The sequence below is a fragment of the Dama dama genome, chromosome 19 (genome assembly GCF_033118175.1).
Source record: "Dama dama isolate Ldn47 chromosome 19, ASM3311817v1, whole genome shotgun sequence".
Lineage (NCBI taxonomy): Eukaryota > Metazoa > Chordata > Mammalia > Artiodactyla > Cervidae > Dama > Dama dama.
In genome coordinates, this window is record NC_083699.1 from 28,567,017 (window position 1) to 28,591,663 (window position 24,647).

Here is a 24,647-nt window from a genome sequence, read left to right on the forward strand (position 1 = left end):
GTAGGATGTCAAACTAACTTCTTTTCACAAATGCATCAATAATACAGGTACAAATTTAACAATTTTCACAGAGCACCCACAGAACACTAACAAAAGACTTCAGATACCTGAAAGGACAAGAAAGGTCTCCACATAATTAATTAGGACCAGGGACAGGAAAAAAAAAAAACAACCAAAGAGGAAGCAGAATGAGTCCTGTGCCCTTGGGAGGGAGCTGAAGGAGAGGAGACGTTCCTCTCCTCTGGGGCAGGGCCGCCATTGCAGTCTCCTTAAGCAACCGCCGGCCCCTGCCTCTGCAGGCTCCAGGAGAGGTTCCCTCCCAGGCTGGCTTGCTTGCCACAGCCACCACCTCTGCAACGCTCGGAACAGCTGCCGGGGGGTTGCCTGCATGCAGAGGTGGGGTTGAAATCACAGCTGAGTTCCTAGGGGCCATGTGACTCAGGAAGCAGAACTGAAACCTCTCCTCATGGTGGCCTGAACCAGAAATTTACAACTTAGCTACCAGTTTTGTAAATTCAGTGTTTGTGAAGTATCTGAAAGGACAATGGATGGTCCTGTGGCAGGGATAGGTCTAGCCTTAGTAGCTCTGGGCTTTGTGGGCACATACGCTTCGGGACTGGGTCGGGTTAGCACTGGAGCCACCTCCCTAGCTCCCACAGTGGGGCCTAGATGCATGACTACTACTGTGGTCCAGAGACCTCAGTTCAGTGGACCTGAGTTGGTGGCCTTCTGAAAATAAAGCCTGAATGACACTAGGGCCGGCTGCCAGCATTCACAGTTGAAGTGGGGCCAAGGGCAGTGCCAACAAGAGTGGATTTTGTGAGCCTACACAATGGGTAAAGGGTGGCACAACAGAGCACACTCATAGGTGAACAGCTCCAGTGCAGAAATATTCAGTGGTTCCACTCCCGGTAAGAGTGCTCCAATCCTGCCTACCTCACATGCCAGATTAGAAACACACCTCTGAAAATAATTTGGGGGCTTCTACTCCAACTAGGGGGCATATCCTACTCCTAACAGAGCAGTGACAACCACAGAACAAAGAGGAAGCCCAGCTCAATATCCAGTATGGGCTCTGGTCACCACATCAGTCACACCTCCTATCAAGGGGATAGGAGTATACACCAGGAATGAGGTGGCAAGAATCCATTCTCAAACAGCCCTTGCACCAAAAAATATTAAATCCATGCTGGGTACACATGGGTTTAGCCACATAAAAATAGCCCTCTAATACCACAGTAGATAAATATTTCTCCTAAACTCATAGAGCAAGAGAAATATAAGTAAAAGAATAGAAGCAACAGGGGAAATATTTCCAATTATGAGAAAAGGATATAAAAAATATTGAATATATGTATATGTATTATTTAACTAAATCACTTTGCTGAAACTAATAATATTGTAAATCAATGATAATCCAACAAAATTAAAAATTTTTTAATGTATGTGAACAACAAAAAGAAGATGAGAGAATATCCCTAAAAGAACAACAATGAAACAGACCTCTTCAATATAATAGACACAAAGTTCAAAAATGAGATAAAGAAAATACTGAAGGAATAAAGGAAAACTATCTACAGAAATGCAGAATACTATGAAAAAGAACTGGAAACCAGGAGGGGCCAAAAAAATTAGACAATTCACTTGATGAGATGAAAGTTGAACTAAAGGCTATGAATAGCAGGATGAATAATGTAGAAGAATAAGTGATCTAGAAGATAAATAATGAAAATCACCTAATTAGAACAGTAGGTAGAAACTTAAAGGGGAAAAAAATGAAAGCAATATGAGACCTATTGTATAACATAAAGCATGCCAAATGGAAAACTTGACAAACCTAAAGAAGAAAACATATCCAGATACAGGAAGCACAGAGAGTTCAGAACAAGATAGCCCCAAACAGATCTACACCAAGACATATGATAAAAATAGCAAAAGATTCTAAAGGCAGCAAAAGAAAAACAAAGAACTACAAGGGAATTCCTATGAGACTATCAGTTGATTTTTCTACTGAAACATTGCGGGTCAGATAGAAGTGGAAAGATTTATTCAAAGTCCTGCTGAAAGGGAAAAATCTGCAAACTAGGATACTCAGCCCAGCAAGAAAATCATTTAGAATAGAAGGAGAGATACAGAATTACTTAGACAATCAAAAACTAAAAGAATACAGCAATACTAAACCTATCCTAAAGGAAATATGGAAAGATCTCCTCTAAATAAAAGATAAGAATCTATAGGAAAGCAAAAATTACTATTGGAAAGTAAATCACTTAAATAAGCCAGTGCATGCATGTGTGCATGCTCAGTAACGTCCAACTCTTTGTGACCCCATGGACTATAACCCAGTAGGCTCCTCTGTCCATGGGATTTGCCAGGCAAGAATACTGGAGTGGGTTGCTCCAGTCTTTCCTGCTCTAGGGGATCTTCCAGACCCAGGAATAAAATCCATGTCTCTGGCATCTCCTGCATTGGCAGGTGGGTTCTTTACCACTGTGTCACTTGGGAAGCTCAAATAAGCCAGTACACAGAATTAAAATAATATTCTGTGAAGGTGATGATAACCAAAATGAACAGTATAAGGATGAATGTGAAGATGCAAAAGAGGATGTCAAAATTATAAAATGTGATGGAGGAGAGTAAGAAAACGTAGATAATTTTCCTCCAAGAATGTGCTTGAGCTTATAAGACTACTAGTCTAAGGCAAGTAGATATATAAGGAGTTATTTTTCATATTTGAAAAACAAAGTAACCACAGATCAAAAAACATACAATAGATCCACTAAAACCAAAATGAAGAGAACATAAGTATAATAGAAGGAAAACCATTAACCCACAAAAGGAAAAACAGAAAGGGATAAAGAAGAAATAAAAAATAAATGGGGAGACAAGGCTTAAAATGGCAATAAATACATATCTATCAATAAGTACTTTAAGTATCAATGGACTAAATGTTCCAATCAAAAGGCACAGAGTGGCAGGTTGGATTTAACTAAAAACAGAGTCTACAATATGATACCTATAAAAGACCCACTTCAGGATAAAGGAAACACATAGATTGAAGTGGGAGGATGGACAGATATTTCATGCAAATGGAAATGATAAGAATGCCTGGGTTAAAATGCTCATATCAGACAAAATAGGCTTTAACTCAAAGGCTATAAACAAATATAAAGAAGGACAGTGTATACTTGCTTGCTTAGTCACTTCAGTCATTTCCAACTCTTTGTGACCACATGGACCATAGCCAACCAGACTCCTCTGTCCATGGGATTTCCCAGGCAAGAATATTGGAGTAGGATGTCATTTCCTTCTCCATGGAAAGAAGGACGCTATATAGTGATAAAAGGATCAATATAAGGAGAGGATATTATACTCATCAGTATATATGCACCCGATGTAGGAGCATCCAAAAACATAAAAATAAATACTAATGGACAGAAAGGGAGAAACTGACAGAAATACAATAATAGTAGGAGATATTTACACCTCACTCTTGTCAATGGACAGTTCTTCCAGACAATCAATAAGGCAACAGAGACCCTAAATGATACATTAGAACCGTTAGACTAATTTATATTTTCAGGACATTACATCCAAAAACAGAAGAATACACATTCTTTTCAAGTGCCCATGGAACATTCTTTAGGACTGACCACTTACTAGGGCACAAAATAAGCCTGAACAAGTTTAAGAGTACAGAAATTATTTCAAGAATCTTTTCTGGTCACAATGGAGTGAAATTAGAAATCAATCACAAAAAAAAAAAAAAAAGAAAAGAAATAAGAAAAAGTTACACAGAGACTAAACAACACGCTTCATGTTGTTGTTGTCGTTTAATCTCTAAGTCATGTCCAACTGCAACCCCATGCACTGTAATCCACCAGGCTCCTCTATCCATTGTATTTTCTAGGCAAGAATACTGTAGTGGTTTGCCATTTCTTTCTCCAAGGGATATCCCCAGCTGTAGTATTGAACCTGTGTCCCCTACATTGGCAGTCAAATTCCTGACCACTGAGCCACCAAACAACATGCTACTATAAACCAATGGGTCAACGATAAAATCAAAGAAGAGAGCAAAAAATACATTGAGGCAAATGACAATTAAAGCACGACTGTAAAATATCTATGGGGTGGAACAAAGCAGTTCTTAGAAGGAAGTTCATAGTGATACAGATATTTTTCAAGAAATATGAAAAATCTCAAATAAACAATCTAACCTATCACCTGAAAGAATTAGAAAAAGAAAAGCAAGCAAAATTAGAAAGGGACAAGGTGTCAGCAGAAAAAAGGAGATAATAAAGATCAGAGAGGAAATAGAGATTTAAAAAGTCATAGGGGAAAAAACATCAATAAAAACAAGAACTGATTCTTTGAAAAGGTTAACAAAACTGATAAATCTCTGGCCAGGCTCACTATGAAGAAAAGAGAAAAGACCCAAATAAGCAAAATAAGAAATGAAAGAGAAAAAAACATTGTGTGTGTGTGTGTGTGTGTGTGTGTATATAAACACATATATGTGCAGTCTAAAAATTGTACAGATGAACCCATTTGTAATGCAGGGATAGAGACATGGATCACTGCCTTGTCATTGTGAAGGGGCTTTGTGGAACTCAATGTGGAACTCAGTGAACCTATGAGAAATGCTGTGTAGGGCCACCCAAGATGGATGGGTCATAGTGGAGAGTTCTGATAAAATGTGATCCACTGGAGGAGGGAATGGCAAACCACTCCAGTATACTAGCCATGAGAATGTCATGAGCTATATAAAAAGGCAAAAAAGCTATGACACCAAAAGATGAGCCCCCCCCACCCCCGCCCAGGTTGGAAAGTGTTCAATATGCTACTGGGGAAGAGCAGAGGACAATTACTAATAGCTCCAGAAAAAATGTAGTGGTTGGACCAAAGCAGAAGTGACACTCAGTTATGGATGTATATGGTGACGAAAGCAAAATCCGATGCAGTAATGAACAGTAAAGCATAGGAATCTGGAATGTTAGGTCCATGAATCAAGGTAAATTAGATGTCGGCAAGCAGGAGATGGCAAGAATAAACATTGCCATCTTAGGAATCAGTGAACTAAAATGGACAGGAATGGGTGAATTTTATTCAGATGACCGTTATATCTACTACTGGAAGCAATAATCCCATAGAAGAAATGGAGTAGCCCTCATTATCAACCAGAGTCCGAAATGAAGTAGTTGGGTACAACCTTAAAAATGACAATGATCTAGGTTCATTTCCAATGCAAGCCATTCAATATCACAGTAATTCAAGTCTATGCCCAACCACTGATGCTGAAGAAGCTGAAGTTGAATGGTCCTGTGAAGACCTAGACCTCTTAGAACTAACAGCAAAACAAAGATATCATTTTCATCATAAGGGATTGGAATGCAAATTAGGAAGTCAAGAGATACCTGAAGTGACAAGACAAGTTTGCCTTGGAGTACAAAATGAAGCAGGGCAAAGGCTAACAGAATTCTGCCAAGAGAATGCACTGGTCCAAGCAAACTCTTTTTCAACAATGGAAGAGATGACTTTACACATGGACATCACCAAATGGTCAGTACTGAAATCAGATTGATTATATTCTTTGTAGCTGAAGATGGAGAAGCTGTATACAGTCAATATAAATAAGACCTGGAGCTGACTGTGGCTCAGATCATCACCTCCCTGTAGCAAAATTCAAGCTTAATCTAAAGAAAGCAGGGGAAATCACTAGGCCAGTTAGGTATGACTTAAATCAAATCCCCTATGAATATACAGTGGAAGTGATGAATAGATTCAAGGCATTAGATATAGTAAACAGAGTGCTTGAAGAACTATGGACAGAGGTCCATAATATTGGACAGGAGGCAGCGAACAAAACCATCCCAAAGTAAAAGAAATGCAAGAAGGAAAAGTGATTATCTGAGGAAGATTTACAAATAGCTGAGGAAAGAAGGGAGGCAAAAAGCAAAGGAGAAAGGGAAAGGTACACCCAACTAAATCCAGAGTTCCAGAGAATAGCAGGGAAAGTCAAGAAGGCCTTCCTCAATGAACAGTGCAAAGAAATAGCAGAAAACAACAGAAAAGGTAAGACTAGAGATTCTTCATGAAAATTGGAAATATCAAAGGAACATTTCATCCTAAGAAGGGCACAATAAAGAACAGAAATTGTAAAGACATAACAGAAGCAGAAAAGATCAAGAGGAGATGGAAAGAATACACAGAAGAATTATACAAAAAAGAGCTTTAATGATCCAGATAACCTTGATGGTATAGTCACTCACTCAGAGCCAGACATTTTGTGAAGTCAAGTGTGCTTTAAGAAACACTGCTGCCAATAAAGCCAGTGGAGGTGATGGAATTTCAGCAGAGCTATTTAAAATCCTAAAAGATGATGCTATTTATGTGCTGCACTCAATAATATCAGCAAATCTGGGAAAACCCAGCAGTGGCCACAGGACTGGAAAAGGTCAATCCTCATTTCAATTCCCAAGAAGGGCAGTACTTAAGAAAGTGTTCAAATCACTGAACAATTGCACTCATCTCCCATGCTAGTAAGGTTGTGCTAAAAGTCCTCCAAGCTAGGCTTCAGTATTACATGAACAGAGAACTTCCAGATGTTCAAGCTGGGTTTAGAAAGAGCAGAGAAACCAGAGATCAAATTGCCAACATTTACTGGATCATAGAAAAAGCAAAGGCATTCCAGAAAAACATCTACCTCTGTTTCATTGGCTATGCTAAAGCCTCTGACAGTGTGGATCATAACAAAGTATGGAAAAGTCTTAAAGAGATGGGAATACCGTATCATCTTACCTGTCTCCTGTGAAACCTGAATACAGGTCAAGAAGCAAGTTAGAACCCTGTATGGAACAACTGACTGGCTCAGAATTGAGAAAGGAGTACAAGGTTATTCATTGTCACTCTCTTTATTTAACTTATATGCAGAGCACATCATGTGAAATGCTGGGCTGGATGAGTTACAAGCTGGAATCAAGACTGACAGGAGAAATAGCAACAACCTCAGATATGGGGATGATACCACTCTAATGGCAGAAAGCAAAGAGGAACTAAAGAGCCTCTTGATGAAGGTGAAGGAGGAGAATGAAAAAGTTATCTTAAAACTCAATATTTCAAAAATGAAGGTCATAGCCATCCCATCACTTTATGACAAATAGATGGGGGAAAAGTGGAAGCAGTGACAGATTTCCTCTTCTTGGGCTCTAAAATCACTGCAGAAGGTTACTACAGCCATGAAACTAGAAGATGATTGCTTCTTGGTGGGGAAGCTATGACAAACTTAGTGTGTTAAAACACAAAGACATCACCTTGCTGACAAAGATCCATATAGTCAAGGTTATGGTCTTTCCAGTAGTCACATATGGATGTGAGGGGGCTGGCCCATTAAGGGCTGACTGCTAAGAAATGATGCTTTTAAACTGTGCTGTTGGAGAAGATGCTTTGACAGCAAGATCAAACCAGTCAATCCTAAAGGAAATCAACCCTGAATGCTCTTTGGAGGGGCTGATGCTGAAGCTGAAGCTTCAATACTTTGCCCATCTGATGTGAACAGCTGAACTCACTGGAAAAGACCCTGGGAAAAACAGAAGGTAGAAGGAGAAAAGGGCAACAAAGGATGAGATGGTTGGATGGCATCGCCGATTCATTGGATGTGAACTTGGGCAAACTCTGGGAGTTGGTGAGGACAGAGAAACCTGGCATACTGTAGTCCTTCAGATGGTGAAGAGTTGGACACAACTTGGTGACTGAACAACAATAGAGACACAGATATACAGGAAAGACATGTAGACACAGGCAGGGGAGGGGAACGTGGTATGAATTGGTTGATTAGGATTGACATATACAAGCTATCATATGTAAAATAGATAACTAGTGGGGACTTGATTTATAGCATGTGGAGCTCAGCTCCATGCTCTGTGGGCATTGAATGGGTGGAATTAGGTGGGGATTGGGAGGGAGGTCTAAGAGGGAGGGGATAGATATCTACACATAGCTGATTCACTTTGTTGTACAGTAGAAACTAGCACAAAAGTGGAAAGCAATCATACTCTAATAAAAGCAAAAATAAAAAGAAAGAGGAGAAATCACAATAGATAATGCAGAAATACAAAAAAAGAGAATATTATGAACAATTGTATACCAATAAATTTGTAAACCTTGAAGAAATGGACAGGTTTCTAGAAACATAGAGCCCACCAAGTTTGAATCAAGAAGAAATAAATAATTTGAAAAGATCAATTACCAGAAATGAAATAGAATCTGTAATGAAAAAAAAAAAAAAAAAAAAAAAACTTCCTACAAACAAAAGTCTAAGACCAGATGGCTTTACAGAGGATACCTAGCACACATACAAAGAATTCAATCTCTTCCAAAAGGCTAAAGACTAAGGAACACTTCCAAAGACACTATAAAATCTGCATCACCCTGATAGCCTCAGACAAAAGAACTACCAAAAATTTACAGATCAATATCTTTGATGAATATAGATGCAAAAATTCTCAACAAATTATTCACAAAACAAATCCAGCAACACATAAAAAAATCCCATATACCACAAACTAGTTGGATTCATCCTAGGATCACAAGGATGATTCAACATACACAAATCAATCAATGTGATGCTAAGCTATTTATGACAAAATGCACATACAATATAAAACTCAATGGTGAAAAGCTGAACACCTGCCCTCTAAAATCTGGAATAAGAATGCCCATTCTCACTGCTACTCTTCAGCATAGCATTGGAAGTTCTAAGCACAGCAAATGGAGAATAAATTACAGGTATTCAAAATGGTAGGGAGAGGTAAAATTATCTTTACAAACAGGTGACATGATACTATATCTATAGAAAACTCTAAAACTCCACACAAAAACTACTAGAACTGATCAAAAAATTCAAAAGGTAACAAGATACAAGACTGACACACAGAAATTGTTTGCATTTCTTTACACTAACAACAAAATATCAGAAAAAGTGAAAGTCGCTTGGTCATGTCCAACTCTTTGGGACCCCATGTATATATAGTGCATGGAATTCTCCAGGCTAAAATACTGGAGTGGGTAGTCATTCCCTTCTGCAAGGAATCTTCCCAACCCAGGAACTGAACCAGGGTCTCCTGCATTGCAGGCAGATTCTTTACCAGCTGAGCTACAAGGTATCAGAAAGAGAATGTAAACAAATGATCCCTTTTAAAGTCATATCAAATAAACTTCACCAAGGAAGATTTACGTGCTGAGCACTACAAAACATTAATAAAGAAAATTAAAGATGATAAAAAATTTAAATATATTCCATGCTCTTGAATTGGAAGAATTAATGTTGTTAAAATGGCCATAGTGCCAAAGCAATCTGCATATTTAATGCAATCCCTATTAAATAACCAGTGACATTTTTCACAGAAAAAGAATTTATATTTAACCATGAAAGAACTAGAATTGCCACAGCAATGCTGGAAAAAAAAAAAAAAAAAAAAAAAGAACAAATCAGGAGTCATAACATTCCCAGACTTCAGGCATTACTAGAATGCTACAGTAATCAAAACAGCATGGTATTGGCACAAAGACATATGGAGCAATAGAATAGAATAGAGAGCCCAAAAATGAACCCACACACTTATGGACAATTAATTTCAACAAAGGAGACAAGAATATACAATGGGGAAAAACAGTCTCTTCAGCAAATGGTGTTTGGAAAGTTAGTTGCTGGTAAATCAGTGAAGTTAGAATACACCATCACTCCATAAACAAAAACAAACTCAAAATGACTTAAAGACCTAAGTAGAAGATACTATAAACCTCCTATAAAAGAATACAGGCAAAACATTCCCTAACATAAATTCTACCAATGCTTTCTTATGTGAGTCACCAAGGCAATGAAATAAAGGCAAAAAAAAAAGGGGGGGGGGCTTAACTAAAAACAAGCTTTTGCACAGCAAAGGTAACCATTAAAAAATGAAAAGACAACCTATAAACTGGAAGAAAATATTTGCAAATGATGCTGACTAGGACTTAATTTGCAAAATATACAAATAGCTTATGCAACTCAATAATAACAAACAACCCTATCAAAAAATGGGTGAAATACCTAAGTGGACATTTCTCCAAAGAAGACATCCAGATGGTCAACAGGCACATGGAAAGATGCTCGATATCGCTAGTTATCAGAGAAATGCAAATCAAAACTGCAATGAGGTTCCACCTCACATAGGTCAGAATGGCCATCAAAAAAAAACTCTATAAATAACAGATTCTAGAGAGGGTGTGAAGAAAAGAGAACCCACTTATGCTGTTGTTGAGAATACAAATTAGTGTAGCCACTCTAGAAAACTGTGTGAAATTTCCACATAAAACTAGAGTTGCCAAATGATCCAGCAATCCCACTCCTGGGCGTATACTCAGACAAACCCATAATTTTAAAGATACTTGCACCCCTATGTTCATAGTAGCACTATTTACATTAAGGTAAGACATAAAAGGAACTTAAATGTTCATCAATAGATGAATGGATAAGGAAGATATGGTACACATATACACTGGAATACTAGTCACTCCTAAAAAAGAATGAAATGATGCCATTTGCAACAACATGGATACAACTGGAGATTATCATACTAAGTGAAATAAGAAAAAGACAAATACCACATGATATCACTTATATATGGCATCTAAAATAAGGCAAAAATGAACACATCCACAAAACAAAAACAGACTCACAGACTAGAGAACAGACTTGTAGTTGCCAAGTAGTGGGTGGGTAGGGGAGGGAAATATTGGTAATTTAGGATTATCAGAGGCAAACTATTGTATATAGGATAAATAATAAAGTATAGCACAGGGAACTATATTCAATATCTTGTTACAAACGGTAATGGAAAAGAATATGAAAAAGAAAGCACTTATATATGTCCATGGCGGGTGTAACTAAGTCATTCTGCTGCAAAGAAGAAACTAACACATTATCAACTATTCTATAAAACTGAAAAAAAAAAAAAAAGAACAATGAATTTACAGAGAAGTGACAAGCCCAACAAGAAAGTTATAGCCTTCCAAGGGCAGCACACTGTGGGGAAGGGTATATTTCAGTCCAGTTCAGTACCTCAGTCGTGTCTGACTCTTTGTGACCCCATGAATCGCAGCACGCCAGGCCTCCCTGTCCATCATCAACTTCCGGAGTTTACTCAAACTCATGCCCATCGAGTCGGTGATGCCATCCAGCCATCTCATCCTCTGTTGCTCCCTTCTTCTCCTGCCCCCAATCCCTCCCAGAATCAGGGTCTTTTCCAATGAGTCAACTCTTCGCATGAGGTGGCCAAAGTACTGGAGTTTCAGCTTCAGCATCAGTCCTTCCACTGAACACCCAGGACTGATCTCCTTTAGGATGAACTGGTTGGATCTCCTTGCAGTCCAAGGGACTCTTAAGAGTCTTCTCTAACACCATAGTTCAAAAGCATCAGTTTTTTGGCATTCAGCTTTCTTCACAGTGCAACTCTCACATCCATACATGACCACTTGAAAAACCATAGCCTTGACCAGACGGACCTTTGTTGGCAAAGTAATGTCTCTGCTTTTTAATATGCTATCTAGGTTGGTCATAACTTTCCTTCCAAGGAGTAAGCATCTTTTAATTTCATGGCTGTAATCACCATCTGCAGTGATTTGGGACCCCAAAAAAATAAAGTCTGACACCGTTTCCACCGTCTCCCCATCTATTTCCCATGAGGTGATGGGACCAGATGCCATGATCTTAGTTTTCTGTATGTTGAGCTTTAAGCCAACTTTTTCACTCTCCTCTTTCACTTTCATCAAGAGGCTTTTCAGTTCCTCTTCATTCTCTGCCATAAGGGTGGTATCATCTGCATATCTGAGGTTATTGATAGTTCTCTTGGCAATCTTGATTTCAGCTTGTGCTTCTTCCCGCCCAGCGTTTCTCATGATGCACTCTGCATATTAGTTAAATAAGCAGGGTGACAGTATACAGCCTTGACCTACTCCTTTTCCTATTTGGAACCAGTCTGTTGTTCCATGTCCAGTTCTAACTGTTGCTTCCTGACCTGCATACAGGTTTCTCAAGAGGCAGGTCAGGTGGTCTGGTATTCCCATCTCTTTCAGAATTTTCCACAGTTTATTGTGATCCACACAGTCAAAGGCTTTGGCGTAGTCAGTAAAGCAGATGTAGATGTTTTTCTGGAACTCTCTTGCTTTTTTGATGGGTATATTTAGAGGGATGGAAATATTTGGGGGAAGCTAAAAATTGATGAGGGCTATTTTAGTAAGATTTGTTATGTACATTCCTCTTGATGGTGTCTCTGGGCTGATGAGAATATAGATTCATCTCTAGTGATGAAGAGTTAGGGGAAGATAGCTTTCTGTCTACTGTTTCTCAATTGTTTTCAGATCATAATAATTATTATGCTAAACTGGAAGCATATGCACTACCCTATGTAAAATAGCCAGTGGAAATGTGCTCTGTGACTCAGGGAACTCAAACCAGGACTCTGTAACAGCCTGGGGGCAGGGGGAAGGGCGGAAGGAGGGAGGAAGGTTCAAGAGGGAGGGGGCATATGCACACCTATGGCTCATTCATGTTGGTATATGGCAGAAATCAAACCAAAATTATAAAGGAATCATTAATCATTTATAAATAAATAAATATAATAAAAAAAAAAACCAAACTCCTATAACATTCCTAAGGCAAATTCAGATTGAAATTGAAGAAAGTGGAGAAAACCACTAGACCATTCAGTTATGACCTAAATCAAATCCCTTATACAGTGGAAGTGAGAAATAGATTTAAGGGACTAGATCTGATAGACAGAGTGCCTGATGAACTATAAACAGAGATTCGTGACAATGTACAGGAGACAGGGATCAAGACCATCCCCAAGGAAAAGAAACGAAAAAAGCAAAATGGCTGTCTGAGGAGGCCTTACAAATAGCTGGGAAAAGAAGAGAAGCAAAAAGCAAAGGCAATTAAAAATTAATTCTTATGCTAAAGTGGTATGTTTGGGTGGCATATTTCCTACAATACATTAAATTACCTACAAATATTAGCAATTATTTTCACCATTATAAATTTATACCATCAAATTTATTCCATATCTACTTGTTAGACACCTGGCGAAATCCACAGTGAACAAGAAACTCTGTTCTTGAGGAGTTCTGCCTGAGAGACAAGTATCCTCCAAAGAGTACAATGGTGTTTAAACAGTAACATGATGAAACCATGCTATGTTGCACTGAGGTGAATCAACAAAGTTTGCCTTCAGTTGTTAACAAAACATGAGGGGTGTGTTCCTTTCTGAAATTCATCAAATTTGTGTTCTGGTTCTCCAGACCATAAGAAACCTGTGCTCTCATTAGTACCTCACAGATTCAGTAGCTGGATTTCCTCACATATATCAAATCAGAAAATACAGAACTTTTATTCATTGATTTACCATAATCCTCTAAGCATTACAAGTAAAAAGAATCTGCTTTTTTAATCTACCAATGGACCAAGATACATTTTTTTCTAATAGTCTAAAACAGTTTAGCAAAACATTTGCACATACACGTGTGTATCCATGTATTGTCCCTACCAGCCATCTGACTATTCTGACCTGAAAAACACCTTTTTAAACAGTCATTCATACACATATATGTTGTATGTATACAGCAAAGTGAATGGGTGTTATTTTTGATAATTAAAAGGCAGATGGTTTACTGGTACAGGTACTTGCAAGAGGTGATATATTCTTGGCAAACCCTTAGAAGCTGTCTTTCCCTTGTTCCCTAAAACTTCGTTTTCGATGAACTCTAGCGTGTATGAGAAGCTATTTGATGATCTCACAGCTCTGTTGTATTAAGGACAGAGTTAGATGAGAATTAAGGGGGGGAGATAATATGTGTCCAAGGAAGGAAAACATGGAAATTTAAAGTAATAACAATAGCTACCATTTAAAAAAAATTGAAAAGTAATAGGTATCTACATATATATGTGTAACTGAATCACTTTGCTATACACCTGAAACTAACACAACATCATAAGTCAACTACACTCCAATATAAAATTTTAAAAGCTGAAAAAAATAAGAATAGCTACTATTTATAAAGTATTTATTGTATATGCCAGGCCCAACCTAAGCACTTTAGATATTTTAGCTAATTACTGCAAAAACTCTAGACTGTAAATAATACTTCCCATTTTACCAGTAAGGAAGAAAAATCTCAAAGAAATTAAGTAACTTTAATGTGCCATGTATCACAGAGCTATGCAGTGGTGGTGATAGGAAAGAAGACTAACTAGTATCCTGAGAAACAGCATGGATTTTAGACTCGGACAAGATTTTTATACTGATCATTTAGTATTTCTTTCATATTTTTTCATTTTTCTTTGTTGTTGAAATTACTTTTTATAGTTTCTTTTTTACTGTTTATTAAATCAGAGTTGACATGCTGGGCTGGATTTTTTTTTTTTTTTTTTTTTGGACAGAGACATGTGGCATATGGGTTCTTAGTTCCCTTGACCAAGGATCTAACCCACGCCCCCTGCAATGGCAGCATAGTCTTAACCATTAGACCACCAGGAAAGTTCCTATAATTTCTTCTTAAATGTGATTCATGTTTTCTTTTCAAACATTTAGCTTCTTTAAATTGCTCTTCCTCACGCAGTAGGGCAAAGAAACAGTAAGCATATAAACTTAGATATCTAAGTTAACCTCACACTACGCAAGTAGGGTGATTACTAATGTAATCAGAGTTTCGGTAAATAAAGTCCTATTTTGATAAAACAAATATAATAAGGGTTAAGATTTGGAGATGACCCTTTAATTGGAGAAAAGAGTGTGATTTAAGAATAGATATCAAGACAGGCTGTTATGGAAATCTTCCACAGCCTGTAAGTAACATGGGAATTTCTATCTTTACATAATTACCCCGGTGCCCATAAAACAACATAATTAGACCTTTATCTCTTAGAACACAATATATTTGTTTAGTTTTCATTGTCTTTTATCCTTACTGATTTATATTACTAATAAATGTAATATTTTATAGTATAACAACCAGCTTACTATTCAGTTATATGATATAGGAGGTAGATATAAAATTTAGACTTTTTTCTTCATCATCCAGTGTGGCACAAATTACATATCTATCTACGCACATACATTTATGAATACACACATATGTATTCACATGCACACATATATAAAATGTATAGACAAGTGATAAATACTTAGAGAGCAAGAATAAAAAGAAATGTTTCCACATTATCATCAGATGTAAGATTTTCTCTGAGTTGATACTTCATGCATTAATAAAAGCACAGGAGGGCAAAACTAGTGTAGTTTAATCCTCAAAGTCTTCATTTATCTATAGCTGCTCAATACTACCAATAATAATTGTTCTCACTAGAACTTATCTTCATTAGAAAGTGAATAATTTTTAAATTCCATTGAAGAGGAAAAGCAAAGTTTACTGACTGTATGGGGGTGGGTCTGTGTGCTAAGTCACTTCAGTCTTGTCTGACTCTTTGCAGTCCTATGGACTGTAACCCGCCAGTCTCCTCTGTCCATGGGATTCTCCAGGCACGAATCCTGGTGTGGGTTGTCATGCCCATCTTCAGGGGATCTTCCCAACCCAGGGATTGGACCCAGGTCTCCTGCATTGCAGGCAGGCTCTTTACTGTCTGAGCCACCAGCGGAATATAAAATATACAGTTATTAAATTTTTTTTCATTTTGAGGTCTTTGCGGGCAAGAAAATTGGTAGACTTTTTGAATATCAGGGTTTGTTTTGTTTTACTATGTTAGCCTCATATGCAAAAGACAATAGCTCTGAAACTCTACTCTTCCCACTTAACTCAAAATGCAAAATCTCTTTGGAACTGAGACCACTCTTGTAATTCATTTGTATTCCATATAGTTCTCGGTGCTTAATAAGTATTTCATAAATTGAGCTCTCAAGGTAATTATTGTTCCTTAATTTCTATCAACTTATACTTAAAAATTCTTAGATTTTCTGAGGTATGATGAGATTAGTATAGTAATTGCTATATTCTTCTATTTTCCATCCAAATGTAGGCTGTTTTGAATCTGCCTTATCTAGGTATTAAAAATATCAAAATTCTTTAAAATCATGTGATTTAATCATCTTAATGTACTTTATGAAATTAAACAATCACCTCACAGACTATCTGACATTTACACAATTTAGACATACCTACTACTAAATGCCTTGCTTTTATATGGCTCAGGATTCACTTAGTGATGTTGTTTTTTAAAATATTGGATTAATATGTCTGCCAGAACATTCATTAAGGATAGAGCAAAATTTCAAGATGACTTATATCCAGATCTGCAGTGAAAATAACCAATTACTTTTCTTCTATATTTAGGGCCATAGCTCCCAAAATGGTTCAGTTAAAAACTGAATGTACTATTTTTTGCATATACTAAATATCAGTCTTCAAGAAAGGTAACTACAGATTAACATTATTCACTGAATAAAGTCAATTACTTTAAAAAGTAATTTGTATTTCAGACATTTATACTTACTAATATATCTCGCAAAAGAACTAAATATCCAACAACAGAGTTATTTATGAAAAATGCCCATAAATTCTAATTTTTTAGTATAATTTAATGGATTATTTATATATTGGGTCATTGCTCAGAGATCACACAGTCTAGAGCAGCAAGCGAAAGGAAAACTTAATTTTTTTAAAAATTTTGATCCATAAAGAGGAAAACTAGAGAATTTAGAATATACAATTTAGAAGGGATTACTCGGGTTGATTATACTCTAATTAGCAAAGCCAAATAATTATGACTTTCTCCTTTGATTTTGACAGTTTGGTTTATACATCCACTGATTAATTCAAGAAATTTATAAATTATTACTAAGAGAATGGGCTAAAACATCTAAGTGAGGTCTACACATAGGAATCTAAATCATGAAAAACCTTTTATTTTGGATCCTGAAATAGTCCAATCCATTGTCAACCTCATACTTTAAGTCACAATGACCGGTCCATAATGGTTGAAACTCAAGATGATACCTATGTCTTTATAGTTCTTAACAGTGAAGTTCTGACTAATACCCAAAGGGCAAACATTCCTTCATCTGACACAGTCAGAACCAGTAAATGGTCAAATGATAGAAAAAGCAGTTTATTTTTAACTCAAAACTTCATCACCTATCTTTTGATATAGGACCAAGGATTTTTCTTTGAGTTGTTATGCGAATTGGAATTCTAGATTTACTTTCCTGTTTAAGCCACACACACTAACGATACATCATCTGAGATTTCCAATTTCAGCTTTTTCATTTTGGAGAAATAAATAGGCATTTGCAAAACAATCTAAATGCAGATTCTTTCTCCATTGTCACTATAGTTCCCTGCTCCCCTGCTAATGATATGCTCAGTTATCTCTTTACATATAATTCAACAACACTCCCATGGTGTCACTTAATCTTTGTGAATCTTTCCAACACATTCAGGTTCAGTTTCACAGGAATGATTCTTTCACACTCAATATGTCATTATTTATCATAATGTTAAATAAATCATGTAATTCTGTAGATAATAACATGTCATTGGAAGAAGCTAGTTTGAGGCCAAACCAAGACCTCTTGGTAAATGTAAAACTCACTAGAGGGAGTTGCTGAGTATGCATGGGTGTCACCCAGCAGGTTTAAGTAAGGGAGCACAGGATGAAAATGTGTACTCCGATGAGGTATCCCGGACTCATTGCATCTGAATCCCTTGAGCAGTTTTTAAAATGCCTCAGCTTATTCTTGTACATATTCAATTTGATAAACACTGCTGCCATATTACAGGAGTACTTGCAAACATTTAACATGAAGGGGAAAACTGCAATATAATAGAACAGCAATTTGCAGCATAATTCCAAGAGAACCCTGTGGAAATACACTCTCCCTTCCCATCACTAACATAGTAGATACTGAGTTCTGGTTTCAAATTTTTTTAATTTAAAAAAATGACTTTGTTTCCTATAAGTGGGAAATTCCTTATAATGAGCTTGGTGGAAAGTAGGGCTTAGCTCCTCCACAGGTGACTGAATCTAGGTATTTTCTTCCTAGATTACAGGCACATGACCTAAGTTCAGCCAATTGGATGAGCTCTCCCAGGACTTCATATCTGAAAGAAGTGAAGCAAAGATGTATGAGCAGTTCAAGATTATTCATGCTACTTGTGGACCAAGTTTCTGGCAATGGCAGAGCAAATGTTAAGAGGCAGCAAAGTTGCAGTGGTGGTGAAGTATTCTTAGGGAAGGGGTCGCAGTGGGAGTATCTGAAATGTCAATGTCCTAAATATGCTGCTATAGCAGAATCTTGGTGCTCTATGATACTCAGCTTCCCTTGGTTACTGCCTCATTCTCAATGTTTTTCTGTAAACCATTACATTTACATGTAGTAGTATATTTATGTATGTACCCACTATCAAAAAATGTATGTTTTTTCTCAAATTAGATATAAATAACTTTGACTGATAAAACCAAATGTACACCTTCTTTGAGTTAGGTACCTGGGGACCCTCTTCAACCCTCTGACACCCATGGCTGAGAGCACAGGTGAATGCATATTGTTTTTGAATTCCCAAAGCAAAGGACTGATATTTCTACTATTTACTCACAATCTAATTTTTTTAATGGTCAATTTCAACATAAAAAATAGAAATTTGCCTATCTGGTACTTGGATTTTGAAAAATTTAATAGTATTTCAAAATCAGATCATTTTATTTTTTAAATATTTTCATAGCAAATTGTTTTGGGATCCATTTGTTTACTGGTAGAAACACAGCATTCCTGTTTCCTTAGACTAGCAATAATATAGATATAATACAAAAATAAATTGTGAGCAAATTTACACAGCTAAGGAACAGAGTTCCTTTAAAATATTTTTTGTTACACTTTCAAAGTGAATGTTTAATAACACATATAACAATTCTATAAAATGTGAAAGGTAATCTTTCAAGTGTTTATGACGAATTTTACATTAGTACATTCCTTCATTAAATACCTTCAACCTCTGTGATCAACATTCAGAGTTTCAGTAGATCAGTTATTCTACTTGGTCCTTATTTTTTCCTTCTAGCTAAAATTTAGTGAACATTTTAATGTTCTATTGGTTTTTAAGTTTTCAAATCATACTGAATAATGTGCTTTCTATTCAAGAGGAATAATGCATTTTTTACCTTAATACAGTCTATTTCAAATGTCAACTGAATGAATTCTCTAAATCCTTTCAGTCAAATAAAATTGTATCTATAGTTATTAAGGAATATATGGTCTATTTTTAGTAGCTATATAATCAATAAGATTATTTAGGATACATTTGATTGGAGGCTAATTACTTTACAATATTGTGGTGGTTTTTGCCATACATTGACATGAATCAGCCATGGGTGTACATGTGTCCCCCATCCTGGACCCCCTTCCTGCCTCCCTCCCCACACCATCCCTCAGGGTCATCCCAGTGCACTGGCCCTGAGCGCCCTGTCTCATGTATCAAACCTGGACTGGCGATCTATTTCACATGTGGTAATATACATGTTTCAGTGCTATTCTCTCAAATCATCCCACCCTTGCCTTCCCCCACAGAGTCCAAAAGTCTGTTCTTTACATCTGTGTCTCTTTTGCTGTCTCACATGTAGGGTCATTGTTACTCTCTTTCTAAATTCCATATATATGTGTTAATATACTGTATTGGTGTTTATCTTTCTGACTTACTTCACTCTGTATAATAGGCTCGTTTCATCCACCTCATTAGAACTGATTCAAATGCATTCTTTTTAATGGCTGAGTAATATTCCATTGTGTATATGTACCACAGCTTTGTTATCTGTTTGTTGATGGACCTCCAAGTTGCTTCCATGTCCTAGCTGTTGTAAGCAGTGCTGTGATGAACATTGGGGTACATATGTCTCTTTCAATTCTGGTTTCCTTGGTGTGTATGCCCAGCAGTGGGATTGCTGGGTCATATGGCAGTTCTATTTCCAGTTTTTTAAGCAATCTCCACACTGTTCTCCATAGTAGCTATACTAGTTTGCATTCCCACCAACAGTGTAAGAGGGTTCCCTTTTCTCCACACCCTCTCCAGCATTTATTGCTTGTAGACTTTTGGATAGCAGCCATTCTGACCAGCATGAGATGGTACCTCATTGTGGTTTTGATTTGCATTTCTCTGATAATGAGTGATGTTGAGCATTTTTTCATGTGTTTTTTAGCCATCTGTATATCTTCTTTGGAGAAATGTCTGTTTAGTTCTTTGGCCCATTTCTTGATTATAGACCCCACCTCTTGTTGGAAAGAACTGCAGTCATTTTCTGAAGCGGCCTGCATACAGGGAGAACAACTGTAGCCATTTTTGCAAACAAACAATCTACCATACATGTATTTCTGCCTCAGTTGTCTGCAAAGTGAATTTACGGCTTGACAGTATCAACAATGGTCTTAATTCTCATTGATGCTTTTGCTAGTATAGACCATATTTAAATTTAGCTGAATGGACAGTTGTACTATAAATAGTATAGCTAGGTATTCTGTGACTTCTCATGGATAGAGTATCCAAGTCACATAATATTTTCTAATGTTGATATAAATACAGTAATCCACTGTTAATTATGGAGTACAACTCATATAATCCCTAAAAAGAGTGAGCAACAATTGTGAGGTACTGAACTGACCTTTTCTTTCTGCATTCCACATGCATACCCAGTCAATTTTAAAAGACATGACTTATTATTTAGTGTGATTTCATTTAGGACTTTCTCGACATGGGGTCTAATGAATATTAATTCACATTTAGAATGGGTGGCATCCTTTGTGCATTTATGAATATAAAAGGAACATTTGAAAGAGAGTCATCATTTCCATCATTAATTTGCTAATTCACACGCAAGGAAATGACTCATGAAGACTTTAGATGCCTTTGTTTCAAAATTCATTTTCTTCAGTTTTCCTTTGCTTTAGCTGAGTGGAAAAGATTTGTCAGTTGAGTAAAGATGCTTCATCTCCTTCACTGATGCTGCTGGGAGTTATTAATTAGGTTTCTGAGTTTGGCACTGCGCTTTCCTGGTCACCGTGATATGTCATTGAAACAGACCCATTAAAATGAGTGATGTGTGTTGTAATTTCATTAGTGTCATCAATAATGTATTACACTTTCCTTTTAGTAGTCTCTTTGTGTTGTGTGTGGGTCAGGATGACTGTATGAATTACATTTATAAGATCCAAATTGTTACAGATGAGAGAAGATAGGCATGAGGGTGGAATTAATGTTATTTTAAACATGATAACTACTAAAATGATTTCAATTAAGTAATATTTTAATTAGGTCTGATGTCTCTACATGCCATACTGAAATGCATGTTATGTGTATGCAAATAGGATGGTGATTTATTGAATTAATAACACAGTCCATTCTTTCTGCCAGGAAACTTCTGAATTGAACTAAAGCAGGTTTAAGAGCAGGAATGGTTCAATAAGGCATGTAACTCCTTGTGGTTGTAAAGAACAGACTCTTGACATTGAAACTCTTCAAGGGTATTTTCTCACTTTCTTTCCACTCTATTTTCCTACAAGACATGTGCCTTTTGACTGGCTGTTGGTTAATTCCAAGTCTTTCCTAATCTGAAAAATATGATTCTATACATGAGAAGGAGAAACATATTTGAATATTCTGATGCATACTGTTGACATTTTTTAACTCCATTTAACTGAGGTTCAATTTTGGTCATATAACATGAGAATATAAGAAACACAGATGGACAGAAGACTTTTGGACTCTGGGGGAGAAGGCGAGGGTGGGATGTTTTGAGAGAACAGCATCAAAACATGTATATTATCTAGGGAGAAACAGATCACCAGCCCAGGTTAGATGCATGAGACAAGTGCTCAGGCCTGGTGCACTGGGAAGACCCAGAGGGATCGGGTGGAGAGGAAGGTGGGAGGGGGATTGGGATGGGGAATACATGTAAATCCATGGCTGATTCATGTCAATGTATGACAAAAACCACTACAATATTGTAAAGTAATTAGCCTCCAACTAATAAAAATAAATGGGAAAAAAAAAAAGACCTTTTGGCTTAGAAGCTTCCATAACAAACACTGATCTAATTGAAATATTTTCAAAGGTAAGAATAACTTGCATACTAAAAACATGATATAGTAGCAGTTTTGCTCCCCAAGGGTACTTAACCAATGAATGAACATGTAAGAAATGTCTCAGAACTAAGAAGTATATAGACACATATGTGGCTGGGTTTTGTGTGTTGTTTTTTTTGTTTTTTTTTTTTTTTGGTCTTCCATTCAAATAACACAACAAAAATAATGTGATGATACATTTTGGGAAAAGATCTACAAATACTGAACTTTATTTTCTGTTAGCAGAAAGCTAAATGGTTTTTAGTATGCAAAAGAGAACTAGTAAAAAGATAAGCTGCTTCTGAAAAATCAATAGGTGAAATTATCCTTCTCATGAAAGCTTAAAGAAGGTATTTTTGTTTTCCTCAATTTAAGGTAAAACAATCTATCAAAGTAAAAAATAAATACATTCTACTATAATAAAGATCAATTGCCTTAAGTCAGCAACTGCCCCACATGAAGTTTCTCTCTTAAACTATGATGAAAGAATACTAGTCACTTATCTTCAACCAGAATCTAAATATCTGTAGTTTTAAGCTGATTTGTATCCAGTTTGGCTTGAAATGGATATGAGTGTTTATCTTACATAATAGCTTGCCACAGCCTACTACTTGAATCATGTAGCATATGGAAAGTGTGTTTAGCTCCCTGTAGAATTTTCACAAACCAAAAAGGACCCATTTCTATGCACATGGCTTGTTTACAGTCATTACAAAAGTGTTACTGAGCTGCTTACAAGTTAGAAAAAAGCAAATGTTGGCACATTGCAGATTCCATTGCATTGGTCTTTAAGGATTATATGTATTGCTTTCCAGTTTTTTAAAAAACCACAGTGATTGTATGTGTTGTACTTAGACCTAAACATTTTTTCTACTGTGAATTTTTATTCTTCCACATTATCTCTCTTCTCAATATTTTATACTAGTTATGGCTGAAGTTTTATGTAAATATATTAGAGATTGTGCTCATGCTTAAATTAACTGTCATTGAAGGATTAATCCTATAACCTTTATGAGCATGTTTTATTAATATCTTATCATTAAACTGAATATTAATAACATTTAACATTTAATAACCATAGAATGTGTATTTAGGAATATATTTCATGCTAGTGGGCTTTGAATATGTGGAATAGTCACTATAACAGCACCCAAATCATTAAACGTATTTCCCATAATGTATTAATTGCAATGGTACAACTCATTTAAAGGGCAGATCTGAATAACAATGATTACAATATCTTTGTCAGCATGCTGAATAGCATACCCTCAAGGAATGGAAGTATTTGGTACAGGTTTTGAAAATATTTTTGCACTCTTAAACTCCAGAAATATATTTGCCATTAAATGATTTATAATTAAACATGAAACTAATAAAGTAGAGGAAGAGAATTCAAAACTATGAATATTAATGAGATGATAAAATATTTTTCTTACACTAACCCTTAGTAGTAAAGCAGTATAAGTTGTCTACAATGAATACTTTTTTAAATGATTAATTAAAATATATTTTAAACTACTTTTATTGTCAAAACACTAAACCAATTTTTATATATCAATTTATCTAAATGGTTTACTGTGAATTTAAAAATGTTTGACAGGTATCCTGACACTAAAATCCACTCCTTTTTCTATGGCAATTAAGGATTATGTTAACATGAAAATTGTGACTTGTGTATAGCCTCTGTCATGTAGGAGAATACATATGACTGTCTGAAGCAGTTTCATCTTCTTCTGGGAAAATTCCATGCTTGTATCAAGGTTCCTCTGTATTAGCGGGGTTTTTTTAGCCACACACACCCCCACCAATTTAATAATATAAAATGAATGTTTAGGGAAACTTCCATTAGGTGTTTTGCTAATTTTCATTATTTTGTCAGTTTTATATAGTAAAAACTTTTACTCATAAAACACATGTATACATAAGTCTATGTATATACATATTCTTACATGATTATTTTAACACAGCACAGTGGCTTCTTCTGAAAAGTTCTTTAATTTTATGAAGGTTGCGGAAATAGCAAGACGGAAATCTCTATTTCAAGGAATATTCTCCTTATAAACTGAATCCACATTTTTCTCAGGGTATGTGAAGTTGCTCAGTCATGTCCAACTCTTTGCAAACCCATGGACTATAGCCTACCAAGGGTCCTCTGTCCACAGAGTTTTCCAGGCAAGAATACTGGAGTGGGTTGCCATTTCCTTTCTCATAGCTAAAGCATTGCTCGTGACCAACTTGCCTCTCCATTTGGAAGATGTTTTTTTTTCCCCTCCCATATCTAAAGAGAAGATATGTTCCTAATACAAAGTTTTATGACTACAAATTTCCTTAATACAAAGTGGTATCATCTGCATACCTCTGAAATGCAGATGATACCACTCTAATGGCAGAAAGGGAAGAGGGGCTAAAGAGCCTCTGGATGAGGGTGAAACAGAAGCGTTAAAGAGTCAACTGTTCACATCAGGTGGCCAAAGCATTGGAGTTTCAGCTTCAGCA

The 24,647-nt window shown here is 36.4% G+C and overlaps 1 protein-coding gene across 9 annotated transcripts in view; it reads left to right on the forward strand.

Moving 5' to 3' along the window:
- The window catches only part of NAALADL2 (N-acetylated alpha-linked acidic dipeptidase like 2), a 1,498,179-nt gene that overhangs the window by 1,462,782 nt on the left and 10,750 nt on the right, over positions 1-24,647 (forward strand). Inside the window, exon 14 of one of the 9 annotated variants that reach the window (XM_061168360.1) lies at positions 18,087-18,166. The exons of the other annotated variants lie outside the window; for them this stretch is intronic. Within the exon in view, the coding sequence (XP_061024343.1) occupies positions 18,087-18,166 (80 nt within the window). The remainder of the gene's footprint in view (positions 1-18,086; positions 18,167-24,647) is intronic. 9 annotated transcript variants of the gene reach the window in all.